Source organism: Typopeltis vanoorti, chromosome 20, assembly GCF_054136105.1.
Source record: "Typopeltis vanoorti isolate ZY-2024b chromosome 20, IOZ_Tvanoo_1.0, whole genome shotgun sequence".
Taxonomy (NCBI): domain Eukaryota; kingdom Metazoa; phylum Arthropoda; class Arachnida; order Uropygi; family Thelyphonidae; genus Typopeltis; species Typopeltis vanoorti.
Genome location: NC_143568.1, coordinates 68704856 through 68731750, shown reverse-complemented (window position 1 = coordinate 68731750; position 26895 = coordinate 68704856). Strand labels below are relative to the sequence as shown.

General features: G+C 35.9%; 1 protein-coding gene across 2 annotated transcripts in view; it reads left to right on the top strand.

Annotated features, from left to right (window-relative positions):
* Positions 1 to 26895, top strand: part of gpp (DOT1 like histone lysine methyltransferase grappa) — a 282498-nt gene that overhangs the window by 90065 nt on the left and 165538 nt on the right. For both annotated transcript variants that reach the window (XM_090409770.1, XM_090409771.1), the window contains one exon: positions 24741 to 24878. In XM_090409770.1, coding sequence (XP_090265896.1) covers positions 24741 to 24878 — 138 coding nt within the window. The remainder of the gene's footprint in view (positions 1 to 24740; positions 24879 to 26895) is intronic.

Sequence of the window (26895 nt, the reverse complement as noted above, 5' to 3'; positions counted from 1 at the left end):
TTTTATTACATTTACCAGACTCCTCTAGGAATTAATCACTTTAACCGGTTAGTGATTAATTCTTGTAAATTATTCACTTTAACTGGTAATTATTAATAATAACCGGATTTATCACTTTAACCGTAACGCGCGCGCGCGTATGTGTGCATCACTTTAATCGTAACATATGTGTGTGTGTATATGTATATTTTTTTATTTATTATTATTTTATTTATTTATTTTTTTTTTTAATCTTCTATGATGACTGCACTTCATACTCCAAATTGCATGGAACAAGGGGAGAGACTTTTATTGCTGTTTTTGTGTATTTTAAACATTTGATTCTGTCAATAGAGAAAAATTTATTCAAATGTTAACAAAGAAAAACCGACTATGAAATACTAAGATTTGTTTCCAAGTACTATTAGCATACAAGTGCAGTGGTTCAATATAAAAATATCACAACCAAAAAAACTTAATCAAACAAGAAGTTATGCAAAGCTGGTTTGGAGATTTGATTTGTTCATCATCATCATCATCATCATCAAATTCCTGCCATGTACCCTCAAGGGGTGTACAGGATATGACAGTACTACATGAAAAAATTACATCATTACTAACTTCCTATCTACAATTTTCCTCCAAATCAGTCTGTTACTTGTCAAGACTCCAACATTATCAGATCTTATATTTCTATCGTCTAAGGCACTTTGTACCGTATCAATCCACCTATATCTTGGTCTTCCTCTGGGTCGTTTTCCTGCCAACCTGGCAGAGAACACTTGTTTTGCTAATCTTTCCTCTCCCATTCTATTTAAGTGACCATACCATCTGAGATTAGCTCTGCTAACGCATTCCTGGATGCTGACAATGTCAAGTTCTTTCCTAATATCCTCATTTTTAATATGATATTGCCATTGATGCCATCTGTTCACGCCTCTAATCTTTCTCAGGACTCTCATATCTGCGGTCTCTAGTCTTTGGTCAAGTGTTTTACTTCTGACCCAGCTCTCAGATCCATAAGTTAAAATTGGTTTGAACACAGTCTTGTATACAGCTAATTTAGTGTTCCGACTAATTTCTTTCTTATTCCATATGAATTTATTCAATTGACTTCCCACGATACCAGCTTTGCTGATTCTGTTGTCTATTTCTATATTTAATTTACCATCTTCAGTAAAAATTGTGCCTAAGTAGCTGAAATGTTTTACTTGTTCCACAGGTTCTCCATTCACAACACAGTTGACATTTTCAATGATTCTGCCTATTTTCATTGTCTTTGTCTTTTTATTGCTGACCTTCATACCATATCTATTACAACAGCTATTCAATTTAGTCAGAGAATCTTGCAGACTTGTAGCGGATTTATTTAGAAGTATAACATCATCAGCATAAAGCAATGAGCTGACATTAACATCTCCAATTTTGATATCAGGTTTAATACCACATTCCTTCATAATGTGATCCATATAGATAATGAATAACAAAGGGGATAATGTACATCCTCGTCTCACACCAGATTTAACATTAAACCATCTTCCTGTACTTCCTTCAATTCTAACTGCTGACTCACAACTCAAATAAAGACTAAGTATTGCTTGATATAATGCCCCATTGACACCATACAACTGCAGCGTATTGAATAGCTTCTCTCTTGGCACCTTATCATATGCCTTTTCCAAATCGACAAAGCTTAAATACAGATCTTTGTTATATTCCCATGCTTTCTCGACTATTTGTCGTAAAGTGAAGATCTGATCCTGACAGCCTCTATTTGGCCTGAATCCAGCTTGTTCTTCACCAAGCTTTTCTTCCACAATTCTTCTCAACCGTTTCTCAAGTATACTTGCATAGATCTTGCCAGGAACACTCAGTAGGGAAATACCTCTGTAATTCTCACATTCAGTTTTATTTCCCTTTTTATATATGGGGTACTATGAGAGCTCTACTCCAATCATCGGGAATTCGTCCCTCTGTCCAGGCTTTCTGAACTATGCAGTGCAGCCACTGTAAGACTCTTATACCACCATACTTCAGCATTTCTGGTCGAATATCATCTACTCCTGCTGCCTTTCCACATTTCAAGCCTTTGATGGCTTTTTCTACTTCAAGTATGGATATGTATTCCTGACTGCATGCCTGGTCAGTGTTTTGTATCACTGTGCTGTCATCACTGCTTGTTTCATTTAGCAGTTTTTCAAAGTAATTACTCCATACTTCAAGGATATCTTTTTCTCCTGTTTTCATTTCACCTTTATCATCTCTAATTCCTTTTACTGCACTCTTTCCTCCATTCCTAAGCTTCTTCAACAACCTCCAGAATATTTTGCCACCTTCTTGATATTTATTTTCTATATTCTTGCCAAAGTCCTCCCATGACTTTTGTTTAGCTAGTTTTACACACTATTTAGCTTTCTTACATTTGTCTCTGTATTCTGTAAGAGTAAAAGCTGACTTATTTGCCAGGAACTTTTGATATGCTTTCTTCTTTTCCTTCACTGCCTCTTTAACTTCCTGTGTCCACCAGGGAGTTCTGATTTTTTTTATCTTTGCACACAACCTCACCACATGCCTCTCTGGCAGAATCAATCAATGTTTCCTTCAGAGTTTGCCACTGAATCTCCAAGGTTTGATTCCTGTTCTCAAACTCTTTCATTTTCTTTTCAATAATATTTCTGTATTTTAGTCTACAGTTTACATCTGAGAGCTGCTCAACTTTTATTCGCTTTAAAACTTTCTTACATGTTATTCTTTTCAATATGAAATTCAATTTTATCCTGCTCAAGACTAAATAGTGATCACTTCCAATTTCAAATCCTCTGTACACTCTGGTGTCCTGCACCAGGGAGAAAACATCACTATCAACAATAACATAGTCAATGAGACTTTTCTTATTCCTAGCCTCTTCTCTCCATGTGAATTTGTGCACATTTTTATGTTGGAACATGGTGTTAGTAATAACCAGTCCATGTCCTGAGCAGAAATCCAACAGATATTTGCCATTATTATTAGCTTTGCTCTTTTCTCCAAATTTTCCCAAAATATTTTTGTATGTCTCACAATCATTTCCTACTCTACTATTTAGATCCCCAACAAGGACCAACTTTTCCTTTTTCATTGTGTCAGTTGCTTTTTCTAAAGCCTCAAAAAATTCCTCCACTTCTACCTTAGTAGAACCTTCTGTGGGACCATAGGCACAAATAAGTCTCATTGTCCAGTTCCCCATTCTCATATTTGCCCACATTACTCTACTTGAGACTGACTGCCATTCAAGAAGATTAGCCTTGTATTTTGTGTTGAATACTATGGCTACTCCTTCTTTTCCTTGATTGTTATTGCCTGAATATAACATTTTGTATTTATTGCTCAGAAAGATCTCACCAGTTTTGGTCTTTTTTGTTTCAGTCACCCCTATTATGTCGATCTGGTACTTATCTAATTCCTCAGCTAGCTCCATTTCTTTGCCATTCAGGCTTCTTACATTGATAGTACCGATCTTTAACTCTGGTGATGTTGAGTTGGGGTTTGTTTTCAGATTTGTTCCAGTAGCTGACTTTTCGCTGTTCGCCCTGGTTCCCTGGCGAAAACAACGGGGGCCTTGTTTAACCGGGCGACGCCCCAGCTGGCATGAAATTTTGTCATGTTGTACCATCATTTTTTATTTTGGTTTAACCAATAAGAATACAATTTGGTCGACTAAATCCCAAATTGCCAGCCCATCCTCGTTCGTTCAGTATCAAAGTAGATACCCAACAGGGTGCACCACGAGAAGGTGAGGATTGGACATTAGGTCAGAAGCCCTGGTCGGTTCTCTGCATTCCTTTAAAGGCTATGTGGAGGTCTCCTCTCAGTTATACAGCTTTGACCCTTAAGCACCCCTTAATTTGATTTGTTATCTATCATAATTACTAAATCATCTGTGTATATGATATGATGATTTAGTAATTATAATAGATAACAAATCAAATCTCCAAACCAGCTTGCAAAATTACAAGAGACCTAGAAATTATGATTATAAATTTAAGTAAAACAGTCATCAATTTCCTGATATGTTCCCTCATAAGAATGTTCAGATTATGATGATAACTCTACATGATTAACTTTACATTATTATTAATCTCCTATCAACAATTTTCCTCCAAATTAGTCTGTTGCTTGTTAGCAAACAAGCAACAGACTAATTCAGTAAACAGCGCCTTCTTCTAAGGCGCTGTTTACTGAATCAATTCACCTAGACCTTGGTCTTCCTCTGGGTCTGTTTCCTGTCATCTTGGCATAAAATAAAACGTCTGTTTTGCTAACCTTTTCTCACCCATTCTATTTAAGTGGCCATATCACCTTAGATTAGCTTTTCTCACACATTCTTGAATGCAAACAATGTTCAGTTCCTTCCTAATGTCTTCATTTTTAATGATTCTGCCACTGATGTAATCTGTTCAGGTCTTTAATCTTTGATCATATGCTTTATTCCTAACCCAACTCTCTGATACATAACTTAAAACTGGTTTTAAGTTATAAATTTATTTAAATGGCATCTCACCGTACCAGCATTACTTGTTCTGTTGTCTATTTGCAGATTTAACTTGCCATCTTCACTAAAAACTGGGCCCAAATAGTAGAAATATTTTACTTGTTCTATAGGCACTCCATTCAGAATGCAGCTGATGTTTTCTTTGTTCCTGCATGTTTTCATAGTTTTAGTCTTTTTATTGCTGATCTTCATGCTAAATTTGTTACAGCTGTTATTTATTCGCTAATTCAATTTAATTAGAGAATCCTGAAGACTTGGTGCTGGACATGTTTAGGAGTACAACATTATCTGCATAAAGCAAAGGGCTAAGTTTATATCTCCAGTTCTGATATCACTTTTAATGCCACTTTCTTTCATAATGTGATCCATATAGATGATAAATAGGAGTGGAGATAATATGCGCCCTTTTCTTACACCTGATTTTATATCAGGCCATCTCCCTATATTTGATTCAATTCTAACTGCTAACCGACAAGTTAAATATAGACTATGTATTGCTCTGTATAATATTCCATTTACTCCATATAACTATGGTGTTTTGAAAAGCTTCTCCAGATGTACAAAACTTCCTTGTCATACGCCCGTGATTCTCAGCTTTTTGTTGTAAAGTAAAAATTTGATCTTGACTACCTCTATTTGGCCTGAATCTAGCTTATTCTTCTCTCAGCTTCTCTTCCACAATTTTTCTCAGTCTCTTTCATGTATGCTTGCATAAATCTGTCTTACCTTGAAACACTTCACAGAGAAATTTCTCTGTAATTCATACATTCAGTTTTATTCCTTTTTTTTTTTTTTTTTTAATAGATTGGGTACTTTACGAACTCTACTCCAATCATCTGAAATTTGACCTTCTGAATTATGCAGTGTAACCACTGCAAAACTATCATGCATCTGTAATTGAGCAGTTCTGGTTGAATATCAACTACTCTACCAGCCTTTCCACATTTCACGTTTTTAATGGCTTTTTCTACCTCAAGTACAGTAGCGAACAAATTAATCCGAACACTCGCATTTTAAAGAGAGATTTTAATTTCACAAGAAAATAAGTACAAAAATTAAACTCCAACTTTACTTAATAATTTATGTATGCTCTTCTGTTCCTAATAAGTTCATTAATTCACTTAGGCATGAACTCTATCAATGTAGAACACATTTTTCTTATTTCTGCATCTCAAAACCCTACTTTTATAATGGATTGTATTAAGTTTCTTTCTATCAGAATTTAATTTTCCAAGTCTTTTTTTCACACTATGGTCACAAGTTTTTCTATTGGGTTAATGCCTCAGGGGTTACCTGGTGACTGAAGCATTTCACTTTTTTTTTTTGAAGTGTGGCGTGAGCAAGATACTGTTGGAAGATACGTTCTTTGTCATTCTGGATCTGTGGGACCACTCTTTTCTCAAATATTGTTATGTATTGGTCACGTTTCATCATACTGTCAACAGGCACAAGTGATCCTGGACCGTCATGCGTAAAACAACCCCCAGAGCACATTTTTAGCTGGGTGTTTAGGAGCTTGTTGAAGAGTAGGCAGGAGAAGTCTTCTCGGCTATTGATTCACAAAATAGGGTATTCACTATCCTTGGAGAAAGAAATGGCTCTCATCTGAGAATATGATCTTCTTCCACTTCTCAACAGTCCAATCTTTGTACACTTTTGTCCACTGGAGCCACTTTTCCTGCAGAGCCTTCGTCAACACTTGTTTATTTTTTGGTCTGTGGGAAGTCCTCCCTGCTTCCAGCAATCATTGATGGATTGCCATGTCAGAAACATTAATCCCACTAGCTGCCAAGTCTATTTAAGTCTACAGCAGGCAATCTTGGATTCATTTTGCTTTTCCTGACTATCTTGAGTAAGTGTAGTTTTCCTTTTTCATCCACATTTTCCTTTTCTGTCAGGAGAAAAAGTACCTGTATCCCTAAATCTCTTTAAAATTGCATTAACAGTACCCAAACCAACACCACACTCATTGGCAATTTGTCTTTGAGTCATGGATGTGTGCTGAGAAAGAGTACATATTTTTGAATGCTTTCTTGGAGATGTATCCATTTTATAGCTACACAAAATGAATAAAACACTACAAATGTCAACTTGTTTGCACCATTAAAAATGCACAACACTGTTGATAAACATCGTAGAGATGGTTAAAACACACAGCACTCAACCAAAATAGTGAGCTAAAACCAAAATCAAAAATAGTAAACCGAAACCAAAATTATTGTGAACTATATGTGAATGCGAATTATAGTGAACAACAACAACATATTATTTCTGTTGTATTCCAGGTTGCAATTGCTTCTCACTGATGTGCTTGCAATTTTTATAATGTAACTGAAGACTTTTTAATAATCCTCTATTATTAAAAAGGCTACTTTTTAATAACTTTTCTCTTATGAATTTGCATAATCTTTTTTTAAGATTATGCAAATTCATAAGAGAAAAGCAGCTTGAAAATTCAAGAGTAGACATGTTAAAACAAGTCCATTGTTCGTGTTGCAGATACATGCTGTAGTTCACTTATTTTGCTATTTCAATATGCCAGCAACTATAACTTTCCATTGACCCTTAAATATTCAATAAATTTTGAATTTATTTAAACATTTAAAAAATTTTTACTCTTTATTGATCTCACACACGAGTTTGAGAGGCCTGTAAGCACATTAGTATCGTGTATTGGTTCTATTACTTAAAGAAAGGATGTCTCATAGGAAAAGAAAAACTAAACTTCAAAAGTAAAATACATCCTAGTATGTATCCTCATTTCTTCTAGGCATTAATGTAAATATTGTAGGAATCAAGTTATTGTTTAGAATGCCATGAATTATATACAGCTACTTAAAGGTCGAATAGTTAAAAGTACTGTTTATGTATTAAGTTGTATATTGCAACAATAATTGTAAATTACATTGAGTAGAAAATGAACATTCTGTTAGGACCATTGTTGCTGAGATACAAAACGAACTTCATTTTCACGTGTAACTTTACAATTCTGGCAGAATAATTAAATCGCCTTTATTAAACCACACCTTCCGGGTTTGGAGGAACTTGTCCTGCTATGTTTCGGATTATTCATATAGTCTTTTTTAAAGCGGTACCATTTGGGCAACGACAGCAGGAGATATTTTTATATAGGTTTGTGATAATATGATGAGTCCCATCTTGAGTTGGATAGGCTCAATCTTTATTATCATTAGGTACTTTGCAGCTTCAACTCCAGCCATGTTATCCACATGATTGTTATTTAATCTGCTTGATAATGCTGTCACTATCATGTATGAATACATGCACAATAGCATTTTTATTTATTTATTTATTCATTTTGGAAATGTCATTAAGCTAGCTTGATGACATTTCCAAAATGATTTTCTTTGTCTTTCACAAATAAATATCCATTATTACTCAATTTATTCTTCTTGGTTAAAATAAATTCAAGAGGTATCTTGCAGTAATTGTAATTATTTCCTAATAATTAGTTCTTAAACCTCATAAATCTTTAATCTCTTACCAAAAAAAATGTGACTTTTGAGACCACTTGACTTAAAACTTTATTTCCAGTGCAGAAATTATCTTTTAATATCTTAACAGATATATATTCATAGTAGTAGCTTCAATATCTGTAACGTAGTGAAACCACAGTTTTCATAGGACAGTGAACAGTGTTTCTCAAAGTGTGGTACGCGTACCCCCGGAGATATGCGAAAGGTCTTCGGGGGGGGGGGGGATTTTCGGCTATGCATCATTAACGCATGGAATCATTATATTTCTCAACAAATAGTGCAATGCAATTAGAGACAACTGGGTTAAAAACGGCGCTAACTAATGAATCACATCTCCCCTCCAACAGAAACTGCTGTATAGACTCAAGCAAAACCATATGTTGCACTGGCAACATATGGTTTTGCTTGACACCACCCTGTCATGAACATGTTAAAACTAAGAAATATATAGTGAATGTGTTTCAGATATTATGGAATTCGGTTGAAGAGAATTAGCATTTCCAATCAACCGTTGAAATGCTAATTTGTCTTTGGTTTGTGCCATCTTTTGTTAATACCGCACCAATCATATGCACTTCTTCATAGCTGCTCTACGTATTTCAAGTCTTGTAAATTACTGGTAATTTTTGCTTGAAATAATGGGAATGAAGATGAGGCTATTTGGGTAGATGACTTTGACGATGCACACAAGGAAACTGTTCTTGATACCAAAAATAGCGATAGTGAGTAGGAGCTTCTTGGTAAGTCACATCATTTGCAGTTCTTTTCTGAAACTTTAGTTTCTGTAAATCCCCACATATATCTTGCACCACGATTTTTTAGCTTTAATTTTTTGGGGAAAAGTGCTAGTTATATTCAAATAAATACAGTAATTTTTTTAGCTTTCAAATTCTAAAGTATGGATCATTGGTTAAAGATTGGATTTATAAAACCCATAAAAGAGAGCAATATAGCAAATACAAGTAGCTGTAAGCAACAAGAAAATTGATATTGCATCTGGATCAAATGAAATTGATAAGGGTATGTCGTCTGACATCTCTAGAGAACCAACTAGGAAGAAGATGAAAAATCTTCATAAGTATGATATGAATTACTTGAAATGTGGATTTTCATGGACGGGAAATGAAGAGGAACCTATTCAAAATTTTGTTCTATTAAAAAAAATCGTATTTTTTGTTTACATGAAATAAATTCAAATAAAATAGAAATTTACAATGAAATATACTTTATTTATTTATTTATTTATTATTTGATAAGGGGCTACTTGGTAATAATGAAAATTTAAGAAAGAGTATGTGGATATCTGAAGTTCGAGAAACACTGCTCTAGGACCAGAGGTTAGAGATTCATCACATGCAGGGATAAAATGTGATATATTTCATTGATGACTTTTTAGTACCTGCATTTCTTGTCTTTTCTGTAAAGTGTGACAGTTTTTGTTTCCAAAGAAAGTAATTTGACTTTGAACCAGAAAAAGTCTTTCTGAAGGCCAGAAAGTTGTCTTTTTAAAGATCAGTAAAGAGAAATTAAAAGGTACTGTATCACTGAATTTTAATTTAAAATCCATGCCAGCACTACATTGAAAAATCAATACCACCAATGCAAGCACAAGAAGCAAATTGCTATGCTTGTGGCCCTCAAAAGTTAATTTTATCTTTTAGTGAGTGAAGGCAACATGCCATCCTTTTGGTATATTTTGTTAACTATTCCATCTACAGATATTTCGGATTGCACTTTATTTTTATAAAATAACCTATTTTCACAAAGAATTAAGTATTTCTTTGGAAGAATGTGCCTAGACTTTTTTCAATCAAGAAGGCAAATATTAATTTTAAAATTTCTTCATTTCCTGAACTACTGGTATTTCAGATACACGTGGAAGTTTTGCTTTAATCTGCTTTACATCATTAAAGTATTTGTCATCTTCCCATTATTTTCTTTAATATAATTCCTTAAAGTGCTCACATAATCTTGAACTAGCCCTGCAATACAATGATAACCTTCAATCCCTGAAATGGAATGAAAAAACTGATTCCAGTCTTTTCAACTTAGATATTAACTGCTCTTGGAAAAAGTTTAATTTTTGTTCATTTTTACTTATGTTAGGCGACCTCTGGGCATCATGATGCTGTTAGACATATAGATAACGAAACATCTAGTATAACATATAGAGGAAATACATCTAGTATAAATTTTTAAACCTGGCATTTATCATTCAAGCAAATCTACTCATAGTGAATTGCATAAAAAGATTTATACAAGTATACTTGAGAAACAGCTAAGGATTGTGGAAGGGAAGCTTGGTGAAGAACAAGCTGGATTCAGGCCAAATAGAGGTAGTCAGAATCATTTTCACTTTAAGAAAAATAGTTGAGAAATCATGGGAATATAACAAGGATCTGCATTTAAGTTTTGTAGATCTAGAAAAAGCATATAAGTTTTCTAGAAGAAAGCTGTACAAAATGATAGTTTTATGTTAATGGAACATTATATTAAGCAATACTTCTCTTTATTTGAGTTGCAGGTCAGCAGTTAGAATCAAAAGAGGTATAGGAAGATGATTTGATGTTAAATAAGGTGAGAGACAACGATGTACATTATCCCCTCTGTTATTCATCATCAATATGGATTTCATCATGAAAGACAGTGGTATTAAACCTGATGTCAAAATTGGAGATGTTAATCTGCAGCTCTTTACTTTACTCAGATGATGTTATACTACTAAATAAATCCGGCACAAGTCTGCAAAATTCCCTGACTTAATTGAATAACTGTTGTAATAAATGTGGTATGAAAATCAGCAATAAGAAGGCAATAAAAATAGGCAGAAACATTGAAGACATCAACCATACTCTGAATGGAGAACCTATAGAACAAGTGAAAAACATTTCAGCTATTATACACAGTTTTTAGTGAATTTGGCAAATTAATTATGGAAATAGACAACAGAATTATAAAGCTAGTATGGTAGGAAATGACTTGAATAAATTTATATGGAATAAGAGAGAAAGTATCCAAAACACTAAACTAGCTATATATAAGACACTATTCAAACCACTTATGAATCTGAGAGCTGGGCTAGAAATCAAACACTTGATCAAAGATTGGAGATGACATTTATGAGAGTCTGAGAAAGATAAAGAGAGTAAATTAATGACATCAAGCAGTATTATATTAAAAATGAGGATATTGGGACAGAACATGACATTGTTAGTAGAGCTAATTTCAGTTGGTACAGTCACTTAAACAGAATGGAAGAGGAAAGATTAGCAAAACAAGTCTTTCCCAGGATTACAGGAAAAAAACCTAGAGGAAGACTAAGATGCAGGTGGATTGATACAGTAAAAAGTGCCTTAGAAGACAGAAATATAGGATCTGATAATATTGGAGTCGTGATAGATAACAGTTTAATTTAAAGGAAAATTGTCGATCTGAAGTTAGTAATGATATAGCTTTTCATGTTATACTCATAATACCTCCATATGGAATACTGTATGCAGGACAGCATGGTTTTGTGAAGGGTAGATCATGTCTCAGTAACTTGCTCACGTATTATAACACAGTGACGGCTGAACTGAATAAGGGTAATGGGTTTACGGTGATTCTACTGGACCTTGCTAAAGCCTTTGACAGGATACCACATGGAATTCTAATCAGTAAACTGCAGCATATGGGGATGAATATAGGGTTGGTGAGATGGATAGGACGGTTGATGGAGAGATATCAGAGAGTGGTTTATTCAGGAGTAGAGTCCAAAAGATGGCCTGTGACTAGTGGTGTGCCACAGGATTCTGTTCTTGGACCACTACTGTTCAATTTGTTCATTAACGATATAGGAAAGGATCTGAGAAGAAGTGTTCATTTGTTTATTGATGATGCAAAGTTGGGTAGAGCAATAGTGAGTGCACAGGATGTCAAAATTTTGCAGGATAGTTTGGAGGACTGGGCTAAAGAGAATGGATGTCAATTTAATGTGGAAAAGTGTAAGGTTATGCAATTTGGGGTAAAAAGATTAGCAGCAGTATATCACACTGGTGGAACCGTACTCCAGGAGATTGACGAGGCCAGGGATTTGGGAGTGTTGGTGGATAGGGAGTCGAAGTTTAGGAGGCACATCGCAAAAGTGGCAAAATCAGCTCATCAAATCACTTTTTTTGTGTTGGTTGCTGAAAAATACTTTAACAAGCAGAGACAAACAGGTTATTGTTCCTCTGTATCGAGCCTTGATAATACCCCATCTTGACTACTGTGCCCATATATGGGCACCAGGGTTTTTTCTTAATGGGAAGGAGGTGGAGAGGATCCAGAGATGAGTGACCAAGATGATAGTAGGTCTATGGAATGAACCTTATGAGAACAGGTTGAAGATTTGTGGATTGCAGAAATTGGTTGATAGGTGGAAAAGGGGTGATATGATTGAGACATTCAAATTACTGAAGGGTTTCTATAAGATTAATTCAGAAGATATTTTTGAGAATAGGACTGGTGGTGGGAGGACTAGGGGCCATACATGAAAGCTGGGCAAGAATGTGGTTAGCAAGGGAGAGTGGTGAATAGTGTAATAAGCTGCCAGAATCTGTTGTGGGTGCCATGACTGTGAATGAGTTCAAGGTGAGGTATGATAGATACTGTGTGAATGTTGAATAGTTGTTCTTGACATGATGTTAGGGCCTCCCTCGATGAGTTTTTCGACTCCTTGGAGTTGCCCGTAATAATAATATCCTACCCCCACCCCAAGGGTGCATGTCAGGAATTTGATGATGACCTCCATAGCTCTGTATTTATTATTATTATCTGAGACCTCCAGGTAGTCAAGGACTCATTGAGGGATGCTGTAAATTATCCAACCCAGCTATCATACCTTCCCTTAAATTCATTTACACTAGATGTACTCATACCCCTAAGGGCAAATTATTCCACTCACTCACTCACTGCTCTCTGAGAGAAAAACCTTGCTCTTACCCCTTTCTTGACTGACAACAACCTTAACTTCCATGGATGCTCCCGTGTTCTCTCCCCACCTTCCATATAACGAAAAATTTCATCATTTGAAATGCTATAACACCCATTCAAAAGTTATAGACCTCTATCATATCACTCCTCTTTCTCCTGTTAACCAGAGTCTATAATCCACATACTCGCAATCTGTCCTCATAATCTAAATCCCATGATCCGGATATAATCTTTGTAACTCTTCTTTGCTCCCTTTCCACAGCTTCTTTATCCCCTTGGAACCCAGGAGACCAAATCTGAGCACAGTAATCCAAGTGTGGTCTTATCAAAGCTTTATAAAGAGGCAAAATTACTTCCTTATTCTTGCATGTCAAGGTTCGCTTCAGCATAGAAATTATCCTCCGAGTTGTATTTGCAACTTTTGCTATGTGACCTTTGAACTTTAAATTCTTATCCACCAATGCACCAAGATCCCTTGCCTCAGTTTTTTGTAGCATAACTCCGCTAATATAATATGCCGCTGGATCTCTAATCACGCCAAAGTGCATAACTTTACACTTACTAACATTAAACTGACAGCCATTTTCATTTGCCCAGATTTCCAGCCTATTCAAATCATTTTGTAATTGCTGAATATCAGTAGCATCCCTGATTGTCCTGCCTATCATCAGCAAACATTTGCTGATGATAGGCAGGACAATTCGCATCATCAGCAAACAATTGCAAATCTGATGATAGACCCTGCTTGAAGTCATTAATGTATAGATTGAACAATAATGGCCCAAGAACTGAACCCTGAGGTACACCACTGGTTACCTTAAATCTGGCAGATTCACACCCACTGTATACCACTTTTTGATATCTATCTGTTAACCATCCCCTGATCCAAGTCAATAGATTATGTTCCAATCCCATATTCTCCATTTTACGCAACAGCCTATCATGTGGTATCCTATCAAATGCCTTAGAAAAATCCAACATTATCATAATGTATCCATTTTCTTTATCCAACTCAGCCATAACATTGTTATAAAATATGAGCAAATTGCTAAAACATGACCTTCCTTTAGTAAACCCATGCTGTTCCCTGCAGAGTATAGAATGATTGTCTACCCATTTCTGTATGCGAGTTCTTACTAACTTCTCTAAAATCTTCACTACCACACCAGAAATACTAATAGGTTGGTAGACACATCAGTTTGTGCACCACCCTTGTGCAATGGAACTGTATTACATTCCTTCCATTCCTGTGGTATCATTCCTGAGCTGAGACCCAAGTTATGCAAATGTGTTCAGCTGAAAGGCCTAGCCAATTCAGCTGAACATTCCTTTAACAAATGGGTAGATATTCCATCTGTCCCTATTGACAAATTCTTATACAGGTTATGCAAAAGCTCTTCAACCTCGTTTTCATGAACCTCTAACTCTTCATCCAACATAGCAGTAGCACTGTGCACCATACTACATACACCTGGTTGATATATCTTAGCAAAGTGAGCACTCATTAACTGAGCAATCTCTTTAGATTCCGACTGTTAGATCCTGAATGGAGAGCTTTACAAGTAAATTCTTTATTCAGGATTTAACATGATAAATACTACTAATTAAGGAGATATCTGTTCATCAGCTAATAATTATGAAGTATAATTTTATGTTATGTAATAATGTGTAGTCCATGGGTGCCATATAGTGAGGGTTATTCCTGCATAACTGAAATGAGAAGCAGAGAATTTTGTGTCAAAATAGTAAGAATTGTGTAAGGGAATTGTTAAGTTATTTGTAATTCCCATTAAGCTGTCTAGTACATTACGAAATTCTGAGAAAAATTATAAGTAGTAATCCGGAATAATCGCATATAATCTGTATGAGTCGAGCGTAGCGATGGAGACTATACCTACGCGGAAAAAATGACGTCAGAACGGCTACCTGGAATAATGTAACCTAACAGATTAGGGAGAGATTAGGATCACCCATGGGGCATGAACGATGGGGTTCGCGGGTGAAAACCACATCGAATAGAGGGCGCCTGTAAAGGGTGAATAAAAGACGAAGCACGGCATTTTATGGGGGCTTTTTCTTCTTCGGTTCCTGGATTCGAGTTTTAGGAGGTTTGTCTTGGGAGAGCGGTGGATCGACTACGGTGATGACGGACGGCGTGTTCTTTTCTTGAGAATGCTTGAAGATTTCCAAGCGGAGCTGATCACGATATGACGGCCTATGTGGAATCGAGCCTTAGCAGAATGTCCCATTGGAGAAAGTTTCCTGCGGAGCGATAGACAGCACGCCACAGTCGGAAACGATAAAAAGAAAAGCGTAGTGCATTGCCAGGCGCAAAGACGGCTGAAGAATATACAGTAAGGTAATCCAGATCTACATGAGATGGCGGCATGAAATCTGAAAGGATCCGGTAATGTAAAGATTTTCATTGTATGTTAAAAATCACTTAGAAGAATAAGAAATTTGTGTATATTGTAAACTAAAGGACACTAGTAGAGAACTTTTAAGTGAGAATTTAATTGAATTAATTAAGACCCTGTGGAACAAATAAGAATTGTTAATAGGCAGTATTTTGATTGAGAATGGCTAGGCTTGCTTAATGAAATTTAGAATTAAGATAGTTATTGATAGAGTATTAATGAAAGTGATCAATGCGTGTTCTGTAAATAACTTGTGAAAGGAATTATATCCTGGTAGTATTATGCTTACACTTAATCTTATCCTTTCGTAATTGAAGGCTTTAGCATACTCAGATTCATTATGATTTAGTATGAACCTTAACTTAGAGTGAATTTTGATCCATTGAGTATTTGAATTTTCTTAACTGTAAATGTTTTATGTTTCTCCAATAAACATGTTTTGTACCTTATACCTGAGTTTATTCCTGATTACGAATTCAAACCACCACTTATGAAATAGAACCTTTTGGCGGGAAGGAATTTAGATATAATTGCTTAAGTGAGATTCGAGTCACGACTGCTAACTGAATCTGCACAGTGCTAGTGTGAGATTAATTATTGTCTATCCCTTTTGAATTTAGAATTATTTTCCTGAACAGAAGTCTCCTCTGTTATAGGATGTTGGCTGGTGCAGCATAATATAAATTTTGCCAATATCCAAAGAGGAGATAAATCTGAATTAATATTTTAAGGGCACGACAATAGATTAGAAGGAGGGCTATTTAGAGGTAGAATCAGATATAATATAGAGGAAACGGCGACATAACAATAGAGCAGCTAGTAGGACTAAAATTGAGTAAGGTTAAAAATATAAAAGGATTAAATCAAGAAATAACCAAATAAGAATAAAGAAAGTATAAACAACATTAAATAAATATGTAACAAAGATGGCCAATGAATATTTAACAATGGCGCAGATGAACATTTAACACGAACACTCGTGTACCATCTGCATTCAATAAAGTTATTCTTCTACATTAATTCTTTCTTTTGCTTGCGGCATAAGGCATAACGATAAAAATCTTTTGGATTGCCTTTAGCTTGCATGGCCAATTTCTTTTCATACTCCGTTTTAGCTTTTCTTACAATACTCGTTACTTTTCTGGCCTGAGCTTTATATATTTCATAACTCCTCTCATTCTTATTCTCACAATACTCTTTCCACGTCATCTTCTTCTTGTGGATTTCTAGCTTAATAAGGCTGCACATTCATTTCACACCCAACCTATTTACTCTTCAAACACTAGGGATACATTCAGATACCACCTCATTCAAGCACTTTTTCAAAGATTCCCATGCATTGCTGACATTTTTTCCATTCAGTAACCAATACCATGGGACCAAAAATAGTATTCTTCTAAGTCGATCATAATTTTCAGCTTTGTAGTTTAGCATGTAGCCTGTTTTAATTGGAGCTTCAATACAAATAGATACTTCCCAAGAAAGAACAGAATTTATGAACAAAGAACAAGAATTTATGCAATCTAATCCAGACATTTTGATACCTTTTTATTTGTTTTTATAGTCTATCCTATCTAATTGGTTCTACATCAGCAATAATTTCTTTATTACTATTTTCTTTTAACAAATTTTGGTCATACCATAAATTCTTATAATGTTCTACCCATTTTTTTCTCTTCTATTATGTGCTGTATCTCATTTATCATTATTTAATTTCCATAATATTTGTATAGGATATGTCTTCTCTTCCATATCTCCAATTTTATTAAAGATCTATCCTGGTAAGCTTTCTTTACTATAGTTTTAGCTTCATTTTTTTTTTTATTAGGGTGTATTTCTTCAATTTCCTTTGTTTCTGAAAGCATGTGCGTACGTGCACACACTGTTTTGCATTTTCTTTTTTGTTTCAAATATTCAAATAGATGTTTTTCTACCAATTCAGTGGCTGTCTTATGAATTACTAATAAAATAAGTTTTTCTTTTTATGTAACAGCTTTGAGACTATTTGCTGTGAGGTAGAGATAAGCACAAATTTTAACTGAATTGCTATAGATCAGGCAATGTAGAAAGAGAGAGGTTCAAAAATGTTCAGATAGATGAGGCTAGTGAGCAACAGGGGAGTTACTGGAGATGGAACGCAAGTCACATCTACTGACGATATAGTGAAAATGAGGTCGGTAGTATCAAACTTATAGGCTAGTGTGTATGTCATGTGTAATGAAGGTGTTAGAGACAGCATACACATCTGGGTTGATGCGCATGGGCAATCTTTTGAGAAAGCAGCATGAATAAACCAACACAGCTGTCAACACACTAAAGATCCCAGGCCTAATTCTCGTGTCTTATAACTTCCATCCCAAGCATGGCCAGGCAACTTATAACCTGTACTCAAAGACATAACCCATCGTGTGCCTGAAACAGAATACTCCATAGGCATTAAAATTCAAAATACCACCATCTACAATGTCTATAAACTACCATTGCAATCGTGACCTTACCAGATAGACTGGCTGCCACTTCACCCTGCTCTCTATGTTGGTGACTTCAACTTTCATCACACCATGTGGGGCCCTCCAACAACTAAGATAGTGATAAGCTGGTTAACTGGATGGATATATGTAAGCTATATTTGATCTACGATGCCAAGCAAGAAGGCACCTTTCACTCACTACGCAGCCAGATGGAACAGAACCTACACCCCAGATCTGTGCATAATCTCTAAAGATGCTGAAGACCACCCCCTGTCAGCAACCAGAACCATCCTCAACAGATTGCCTAGCAGCCAGCACTATCCTACACTAATAGAGACAGGCATATTAATCCCAATCATCACTGCACAGTAATTGCTAGATGGAACCTTTGCAGATCAAATTGGAATGTATTTGAGAAACAAATTGAACAAACCATTACAGCAATACCACCCACCCCTAATAGCTACCCCAGATTTGTTAAACTAATAAAAACTGCAGTCGAAGCTCTGTTCCCAGAGGCTGCAGAAAACAGTACATCCCATGCTGGAGCAAGAAACTGAGGAACATTTAGCAAAATATGAAGAAACTGAAGACCAACTACTGCTATGGAGCTCATAGCAATGCTTGACAAAAATAGAAAGTACAGATGGATCTCAATCATCTGTACTTGACTTCACCAAGACAAACCAGAAAACTCCACCTAATTTTCTCACTTCTGAGAAAATTAGGTGGGGTAGAACCAACAACATACAAACCACTAGAGATAACTCCATCACACTTCCAAGATATGTTCCAGCTCTACCAGGAAAATACCATACTATCTACTATCAGAAAAAAACTGAAGATGGGCCCTGAACTTCTTGAACTTGTACACCCAGTATCTCTGGGAGAGGTACAAGAAGCCTTAAAATCACCAAGGACCCAGGAGTGGATGGTCTCCTTCCCCAGTTTCTCAAACATCTTGACCAACGAGGTCAAACATGGCTGCCTGCCCTGTTCTCAAAAATTATAACAACTGGAGAACCATCAAAACTATGATAAGAAGCCAGAATAATTGCTGTAACCAAATTAGGGAAAGATCCAAATAATGTCAAGAACTGCTTTGCTCCACCTTTAAACTCTTGGAAAGAATTCTCTTTAAAAGAATTTCACCACTCATTGAAATAGCACTCCCGATTGAATATGCTGGCTTTAGGCCAAGAAGAAATTTCTGTGACCAGGTCCTGGCCCTGACAATACAGATTGAAACAGGCTTCCAGAAGAAACTTAAATCCAGAGTCACTTTCATTGACCTAACATCAGCTTATGGCAGTCTGAATCAGTGGCCCCCTCCTAAAACTAGGCAATATTATAAGGTGCAAAAATACTTTCCAGCTTTTCAAATCCATTCTCTCCAACAGAAAGACCAGGTCCATATTGGCAGAAAAAAGAACAGGCCCAGATTCCTCCACAACAGTCTCCCACAGGGCTCTGTGTTAGCCCCTATACTCTTCAACATCTACATGTCCAACTTGAGTACCAGCTAAAGCAAATACGTGTATGCTGATGACCTAGCGATCTTACACCAGTTGACATCCTTTGCCACCCTGGAAACAACCTTGAACCACACACACACACATGCACATATCCAGGAAGAGTACTTCAAGCAGTGGTACCTGAAGCCAAATCCAACAAAAACTGTGTCCACAGCATTCTGCCTAAACAACAGAGACAAATCGACACCTCAGCCTCTCTTTCTGCAGCAAGATGGTAGAACATGAGACTCAACTGAAATAACTTGGAGTGAGCCTGGACAGAAGCCTAACGTATAAAAGGCACATCACCTACCTGTCCAACAAAATTAAAATGAGAAATAATATCATCTCAAGACTTGCAGTAACAACCTGGGGTTGTAGGGCAGAAGTCCTAAGGTCATCTGCACTAGCCCTTGCATTCTCTGTGGCAGAATACTGTGCCCCAGTCTGCTAAACTCTACCATGCACACAATTAGTAGGACAATGAGAAGTATCCCTCTCTCCTGGCTGCCTGCCCAGCATTGCTCCACCAAACATACAGAGAAAACAAGTCTCAATTAAAGAATTTAATAAAGTAATGAGCAACCTGCTCCTGCCCTTTCACCGGACTCAAAAATCCACCTAGTCTTTGCCTAAAATCAAGATGCCCTTTCTGGTCCATGGACGAACTCTCTTCAGCTGCCTTACCATCAAGCTAACATGTGGAGAGAACACTGGTCCAACAATCTCCCAATAAATAGCTCCCTGTGCTCTGCAGTCTGGTTTTGCTCTTCCTAGGAAGATCTGGTCATCTGGCAACAAGATCAGAACTAACTGAGACATATGTGGCTACTTACTACACAAATGGAACTGTCAGACCACCATTATTGTGACTGTTCCCCCATAGCCCAGACGATCACTCATATTGTGAATGACTGCCCAAGGTGCCATTTCATGGTAACCTCCAAGATATCCACAAGGTGATGGATGAGACCTTGCATTGGTTTCTGGATTAGACATTAATCTAGCTGCATTATATTCTTTTCTCCATAAGAATAAATAAGTGGAGGCTTGGAAGTATTTATGATTAGTAATGATAGTCAATTATAGATCTTGTTCATCTACCATTCCAAGTATATTTTTTTCTAGAAAAAGCATATAATTTTTAATTATCGAAAATACAGAAGTCTAATAGTTCTTAATCATTATCATTTATTGCAAATTTCTCTGTATTTACCTATGTAATATTTGTGATTGGATTATTTCCAGCCCTAGCATTGAGGTTTCTTGCTTCTATCACCCTCATAAACCTATTCAGAATCCATACACTTTTCTATCATTTTCACAGACATATACTCCTAAAATATTTAAGTAATTGCTGTTTGTTTTTAATTTAACTTATAATTTGGTTATTTACAAAAAATTTGCTTTTGTATTTTGTTTTTCTATTTATTATCCTAATCTGTTATTTCTCTCCAATCAGTTTTCTATTTGAAGTCACTTAGTTATAGAGATGGGGGTGCTTAAGGGTCAAAGCTGTATAACTGAGAGGAGACCTCCACATAGCCTTGAAAGGAATGCGGAGAACCGATCAGGGCTTCTGACCTAATGTCTAATCCTCACCTTCTCGTGGTGCACCCTGTTGAGTATCTACCTGGATACTGAACGAATGAGGATGGGCTGGCAATTTGGGATTTAGCCAACCAAATTGTATTCCTATTGGTTAAACCAAAATACAAAATGATGGTACAACATGACAAAATTTCATGCTGGAAGGGGCGTCGCCCAGTTAAACAAGGTCCCTTTGTTTTTGCAAGGGAACCAGGGTGAACAGCGAAAAGTCAGCTACTGGCACAAATCTGAAAACACATCCCAACTCAACATCACTGGAGTTAAAGATCAATACTATCAACATAAGAAACCTGAATGGCAAAGAAATGGAGCTAGCTGAGGAATTAGATAAGTACCAGAATGACATGATAGAGGTGACTGAAACAAAAAAGACAAAAACTGGTGAGATCTTTCTGAGCAATAAATACAAAATGTTATATTCAGGCAATGACAATCAAGGAAAAGAAGGGTAGCCATAGTATTCAACAAAAAATACGAGGCTCATCTTCTTGAACGGCAGGCAGCATCAAGTAGAGTGATGCGGGCAAATAACAGAATGGGGAACTGTACAATGAGACTTATTTGTGCCTATGGTCCCACAGAAGGTTCTACTAAGGTAGAAATGGAGGAATTTTTTGAGGCTCTAGAGAAAGCTACTGACACAATGAAAAAGGAAAAGTTGGTCCTTGTTGGGGATCTAAATAGCAGAGTAGGAAGTGATTGTCAGACATACAAAAATGTTTTGGGAAAAATTTGGGAAAAAAGAGTAAAGCTAATAATAATGGCAAATACCTGTTGGATTTCTGCTCAGGACATGGACTGGTTATTACTAACACCATATTCCAACATAAAAATGTGCACAAATTCACATGGAGAGAAGAAGCAAGGAATAAGAAACGTCTCATTGACTATGTTATTGTTGATAGTGATGTTTTCTCCCTGGTGCAGGACACCAGAGTGTACAGAGGATTTGAAATTGGAAGTGATCACTATTTAGTCTTGAGCAGGAAAAAATTGAATTTCATATTGAAAAGAATGACATGTAAGAAAGTTTTAAAGCGAATAAAAGTTGAGCAGCTCTCAGATGTATACTGTAGACTAAAATACAGAAATATTATTGAAAAGAAAATGAAAGAGTTTGAGAACAGAAACCAAACCTTGGAGATTCAGTGGCAAGCCTTGAAGAAAACCCTGATTGATTCAGCTGCAGAGGCATGTGGTGAAGTTGTCGGCAAGGATTGAAAAATTAGAACTTCATGGTGGACACAGGAAGTTAAAGAGGCAGTGAAGGAAAAGAAGAAAGCATATCAAAAGTTCCTGGCAAATAAATCAGCTTGTGCTCTTAGAGAATATAGAGACAAATGCAAGAATGCTAAACACTGTGTAAAACTAGCTAAACAAAAGTCATGGGAGGACTTTGGCAAGAATATAGAAAATAAATATCAAGAAGGTGGCAAAATATTCTGGAGGTTGTTGAAGAAGCTTAGGAATGGAGGAAAGTGTGCTGTAAAAGGAGTTAGAGATGATAAAGGTGAAATGAAAACGCGAGAAAAAGATATCCTTGAAGTATGGAGTAATTACTTTGAAAATTTGCTAAATGAAACAAGCAGTGATGACATCACAGTGACAAAAAAACACTGACCAGGCATGCAGTCAGGAATACATATCCATACTTGAAGTAGAAAAATCCATCAAAGGCTTGAAATGTGGAAAGGCAGCAGGAGTATTCGACCAGAAATGCTGAAGTATGGTGGTATAAAAGTCTTATAGTGGCTGCACTGCATAGTTCAGAATGCCTGGGCAGAGGGATGAATTCGGAATGATTGGAGTAGAGCTCTCATAGTACCCATATATAAAAGGGAAATAAAACTGAATGTGAGAATTACAGAATTATATCCCTATTGAGTGTTCCTGGCAAGATCTATGCAAGTATACTTGAGAAACGGTTGAGAAGAATTGTGGAAGAAAAGCTTGATGAAGAACAAGCTGGATTCAGGTCAAATAGAGGCTATCAGGATCAGATCTTCACTTTACAACAAATAGTGGAAAAATCATGGGAATATACCAAAGATCTGTATTTAAGTTTTGTCGATTTGGAAAAGGCATATGACAAGGTGCCAAGAGAGAAGCTATTCAATATGCTACAGTTATATGGTGTCAATGGGGCATTATATCAAGCAATACTTAGTCTTTATTTGAGTTGTAAGTCAGCAGTTAGAATTGAAGGAAGTACAGGAAGATGGTTTAATGTTAAATCTGGTGTGAGACAAGGATGTACATTATCACCTCTGTTATTCGTTATCTATATGGATCACATTATGAAGGAAAGTGGTATTAAACATGATATCAAAATTGGAGATGCTAATGTCAGCTCTTTGCTTTATGTGGATGATGTTATACTTCTAAATAAATCCGCTACACGTCTGCAAGATTCTCTCACTAAAATGAATAACTGTTTTAATAGATATGGTATGAAGGTCAGCAATAAAAAGACAAAGACAATGAAAATAGTCAGAATCATTGAAAATGTCAACTGTGTTGTCAATGGAGAATCTGTGGAACAAGTAAACATTTCAGCTACTTAGGCACTATTTTTAATGAATATGGTAAATTAAACAGGGAAATAGACAACAGAATCAAACAAAGCTGGTATGGTAGGAAGTCAATTGAATAAATTCATATGGAATAAGAGAGAAATTAGTCGGAACACTAAATTAGCTGTACACAAGATAGTGTTCAAACCATTTTTAACTTATGGATCTGAGAGCTGGGTCAAGTGAAACACTTGACCAAAGACTAGAGACCGCAGATATGAAAGTCCTGAGAAAGATTAGAGGCGTGAACAGATGGCATCAATGGCAATATCATATTAAAAACAAGGATATTAAGAAAGAACTTGACATTGTCAGCATTCAGGAATGCATTAGCAGAGCTAATCTCAGGTGGTATGGTCACTTAAACAGAATGGGCGAGGAAAGATTAGCAAACAAGTGTTCTCTGCCAAGTTGGCAGGAAAATGACCCAGAAGAAGACCAAGATATAGGTGGATTGATATGATACAAAGTGCCTTAGACGATAGAAATATAAGATCTGGTAATGTTGGAGTCTTGACAAGTAACAGACTGATTTGGAGGAAAATTGTAGATAGGAAGTTAGTAATGATGTAAATTTTTCATGTAGTACTATCATATCCTGTACACCCCCTTGAGGGTACATGGCAGGAATTTGATGATTAGTTATATAGATTTATGCAAAATCCCCAACCTGGACTGGGATATCTAAGTCTGGCATCTACTCCTTGACTTGTTCAGCTAGGGAGAGCCTATCAGTAGCTTAGGTATTACTGGCATGTAAGCTTCCTTACCACATTCAAGGCAGAGATAATATCAAGGAGGATGTGGTATCTTAAGCCTGCAAAAGTATTCTTTAAAGCTTTGTGAGGATGAGTATATTCTCTTTCATTACGTTTTTTCTCTAAAGTACTTTGGAACTCAGAACTCCGCTGTTTCATGTGCGACACTACATTTGAGTGGAAATTCATTTGGTTTTGAGCAACTAATGGTTCCTCACAGGCAGGTTATTGTATCAGGTAGATAAAAGATTGCATTATTGCTCCTTTTTAAGCTATTAATTATGCACAGAAAAATTCAGGCTGTCTTAAAATAAGTAGTTCTTATTAAATTAGAACTTCCATTAACAAAACAAATACCTTATAGCCATTGTTTACTGCTGATTATATAGTAGTCCTTCTCTCAGTTTGTTCATATCATTAACTAACTTACTTTCAGTGGAAAGGAACCTCTCGCCCTTCTCAGCTTCAGACTAGCCCTTCTACTGCACTTTTGCGGCATATTCTTCAACAAGTGTACAACCATTCTGTGACTGATCCTGAGAAGTTAAATCAGTATGAACCTTTTTCCCCAGAGGTATGTTAATATAATGTATAAGCTTAAGATTAATTTTACTCATTTAAATTTTAAGTTGCTAAATTATTTGTGTGTGTGTGTGTGTGTGTGTGTGTGTGTGTGTGTGTGTGTGTGTGTGTGTGTGTGTGTGTGTGTGTGTGTGTGTGTGTGTGTGTGTGTGTGTGTGTAAAGCATTGCAGCATTACATTCAGCACAGTGAATGTATTTAATTAAATTGTGGTTCAGTGTAGTTGTTTACTTTTAAAAATGAAGGGATAATTTTGGAAAATTACTTATTATGGAATGGTTAGATATTTAACTATTTTTAACAGCACAGATACACCTGGTCGTTGTCATATATATAACAACAACCAGGTTTGCCATCTTTAAGGTTTGCCAATGGCAAACCTTTAAAGATGTTGATTGATTCAGCCAGAGAAACATGTAGTGAGGTTTGTCTCCAAGGGTAGACAAAAATCAGAACTCTAGTTTGCACTCAGGAAGTTAAGTCTACCAATGTCTTCCCACCATGTTCAGCATATTGTCAACTGAACATGGTGGGCACTTTCAAAAGCAAAACAAATATTCTTGCCAGGATGGTAGGAAAAAGACTGAGAGGAAGTCCAAGATCTAAATGGGTTGATACAGTAAAAAGTACCTTAGAAGAGAAATATAAGATTTGTTATAATATTGGTGTCTCGACAGGTAACAGATTAATTTGGAGGAAAATTGTTGATTGGAAGTTAATAATGAAGTCATCATCATCATCATCATACGTATCAAGGATTTAGGCCTAGTATGGCCTGTTCCGGCCTTAGAAGTCATCGTTGAATCGTTTAAGAGGACGTCCTGGTTTTCTTTTTCCTAATGGCTTGTACTTTAAGGCTTGTTTTGGTAATCTTTCTGTTTTCATTCTTTGAACGTGTTCCATCCATCTATGTTTATATTTTTTAATTTTTTCAATTACTGGTTCTTGGTTTAATTCTTTCATAATATCTTCGTTTCTTTTGTGATCAAATAGGGTATACTTTGCAGTTTTTCTCATAAACTTCATTTCTGCTGTTGTTAATCTTTGTTTGTCTTTTTGTTTTATTGTCCAGATTTCGCTTCCATACATTAAGACCGGTAGGGCTAATGTATTATATACTTTTAGCCTGGTTTGTTTTTGAACTAGGTTTGGTTTAAATATAGAGTTAATTACTCCTGTTATTTTTAAATATTTTGCAATTTTTATGTTTATATCTTTTTCATAAGTGATCATACATCCTAGGTAGTTAAATGAATTCACCTGTTCTAAGATCTTGTTATCTAATACTATTTTAGTTCTTGCTGGATCTTGTCCTTTAAAGGCCATAGTTTTTTATTTTTCCATTGATATTATCATACCATAATCTTTGGATATCTCATTTAGATTTAAAATAGCTTTCTGTAAGTTATCTTCAGAATTTGTAATTATTATTTGGTCGTCTGCAAAGAGGAGAGTGTTTAAGTAGTTTAATTCAAGTTTAATTCCTTGATGTAAATTTTTACTCCATTTTATTATTATTTCATTTAAGTAGATATTAAAAAGAGTTGCTGAGAGGGGACATCCCTGTCGGACCCCTTGGTTTATCTCTCTTGTATATGATAGCTCATGATTTAATCTTATTTGTATTTGATTATTTTCATATATACTTGTGACAGCTTTTAGGATATTATTTGGTATTTGTCTTTCTTTTAATATGTTAAATAATATGTTTCTTTTAACTTTTTCAAAGTCAATAAATGCAGTATGTGTTTCTAAATTATATTCTCTTCTTTTCTCTATTATTAATTTTAGGCAGAAGGCTGGGTCTATACATGATCGTCCTTTTCTAAATCCATTTTGTACCTCTAGAATAAAGTTTTCGGAATATTTCATTAGTTTGTTATTTAAGATTCTGCTATATATTTTGTAACATGAATTTAGTATACTGATACCTCTATAGTTTTTAGGGTCATCTCTATTACCTTTCTTAAAGATAGGAATCACAATTGCTTTTTTCCATTCTATTGGGGG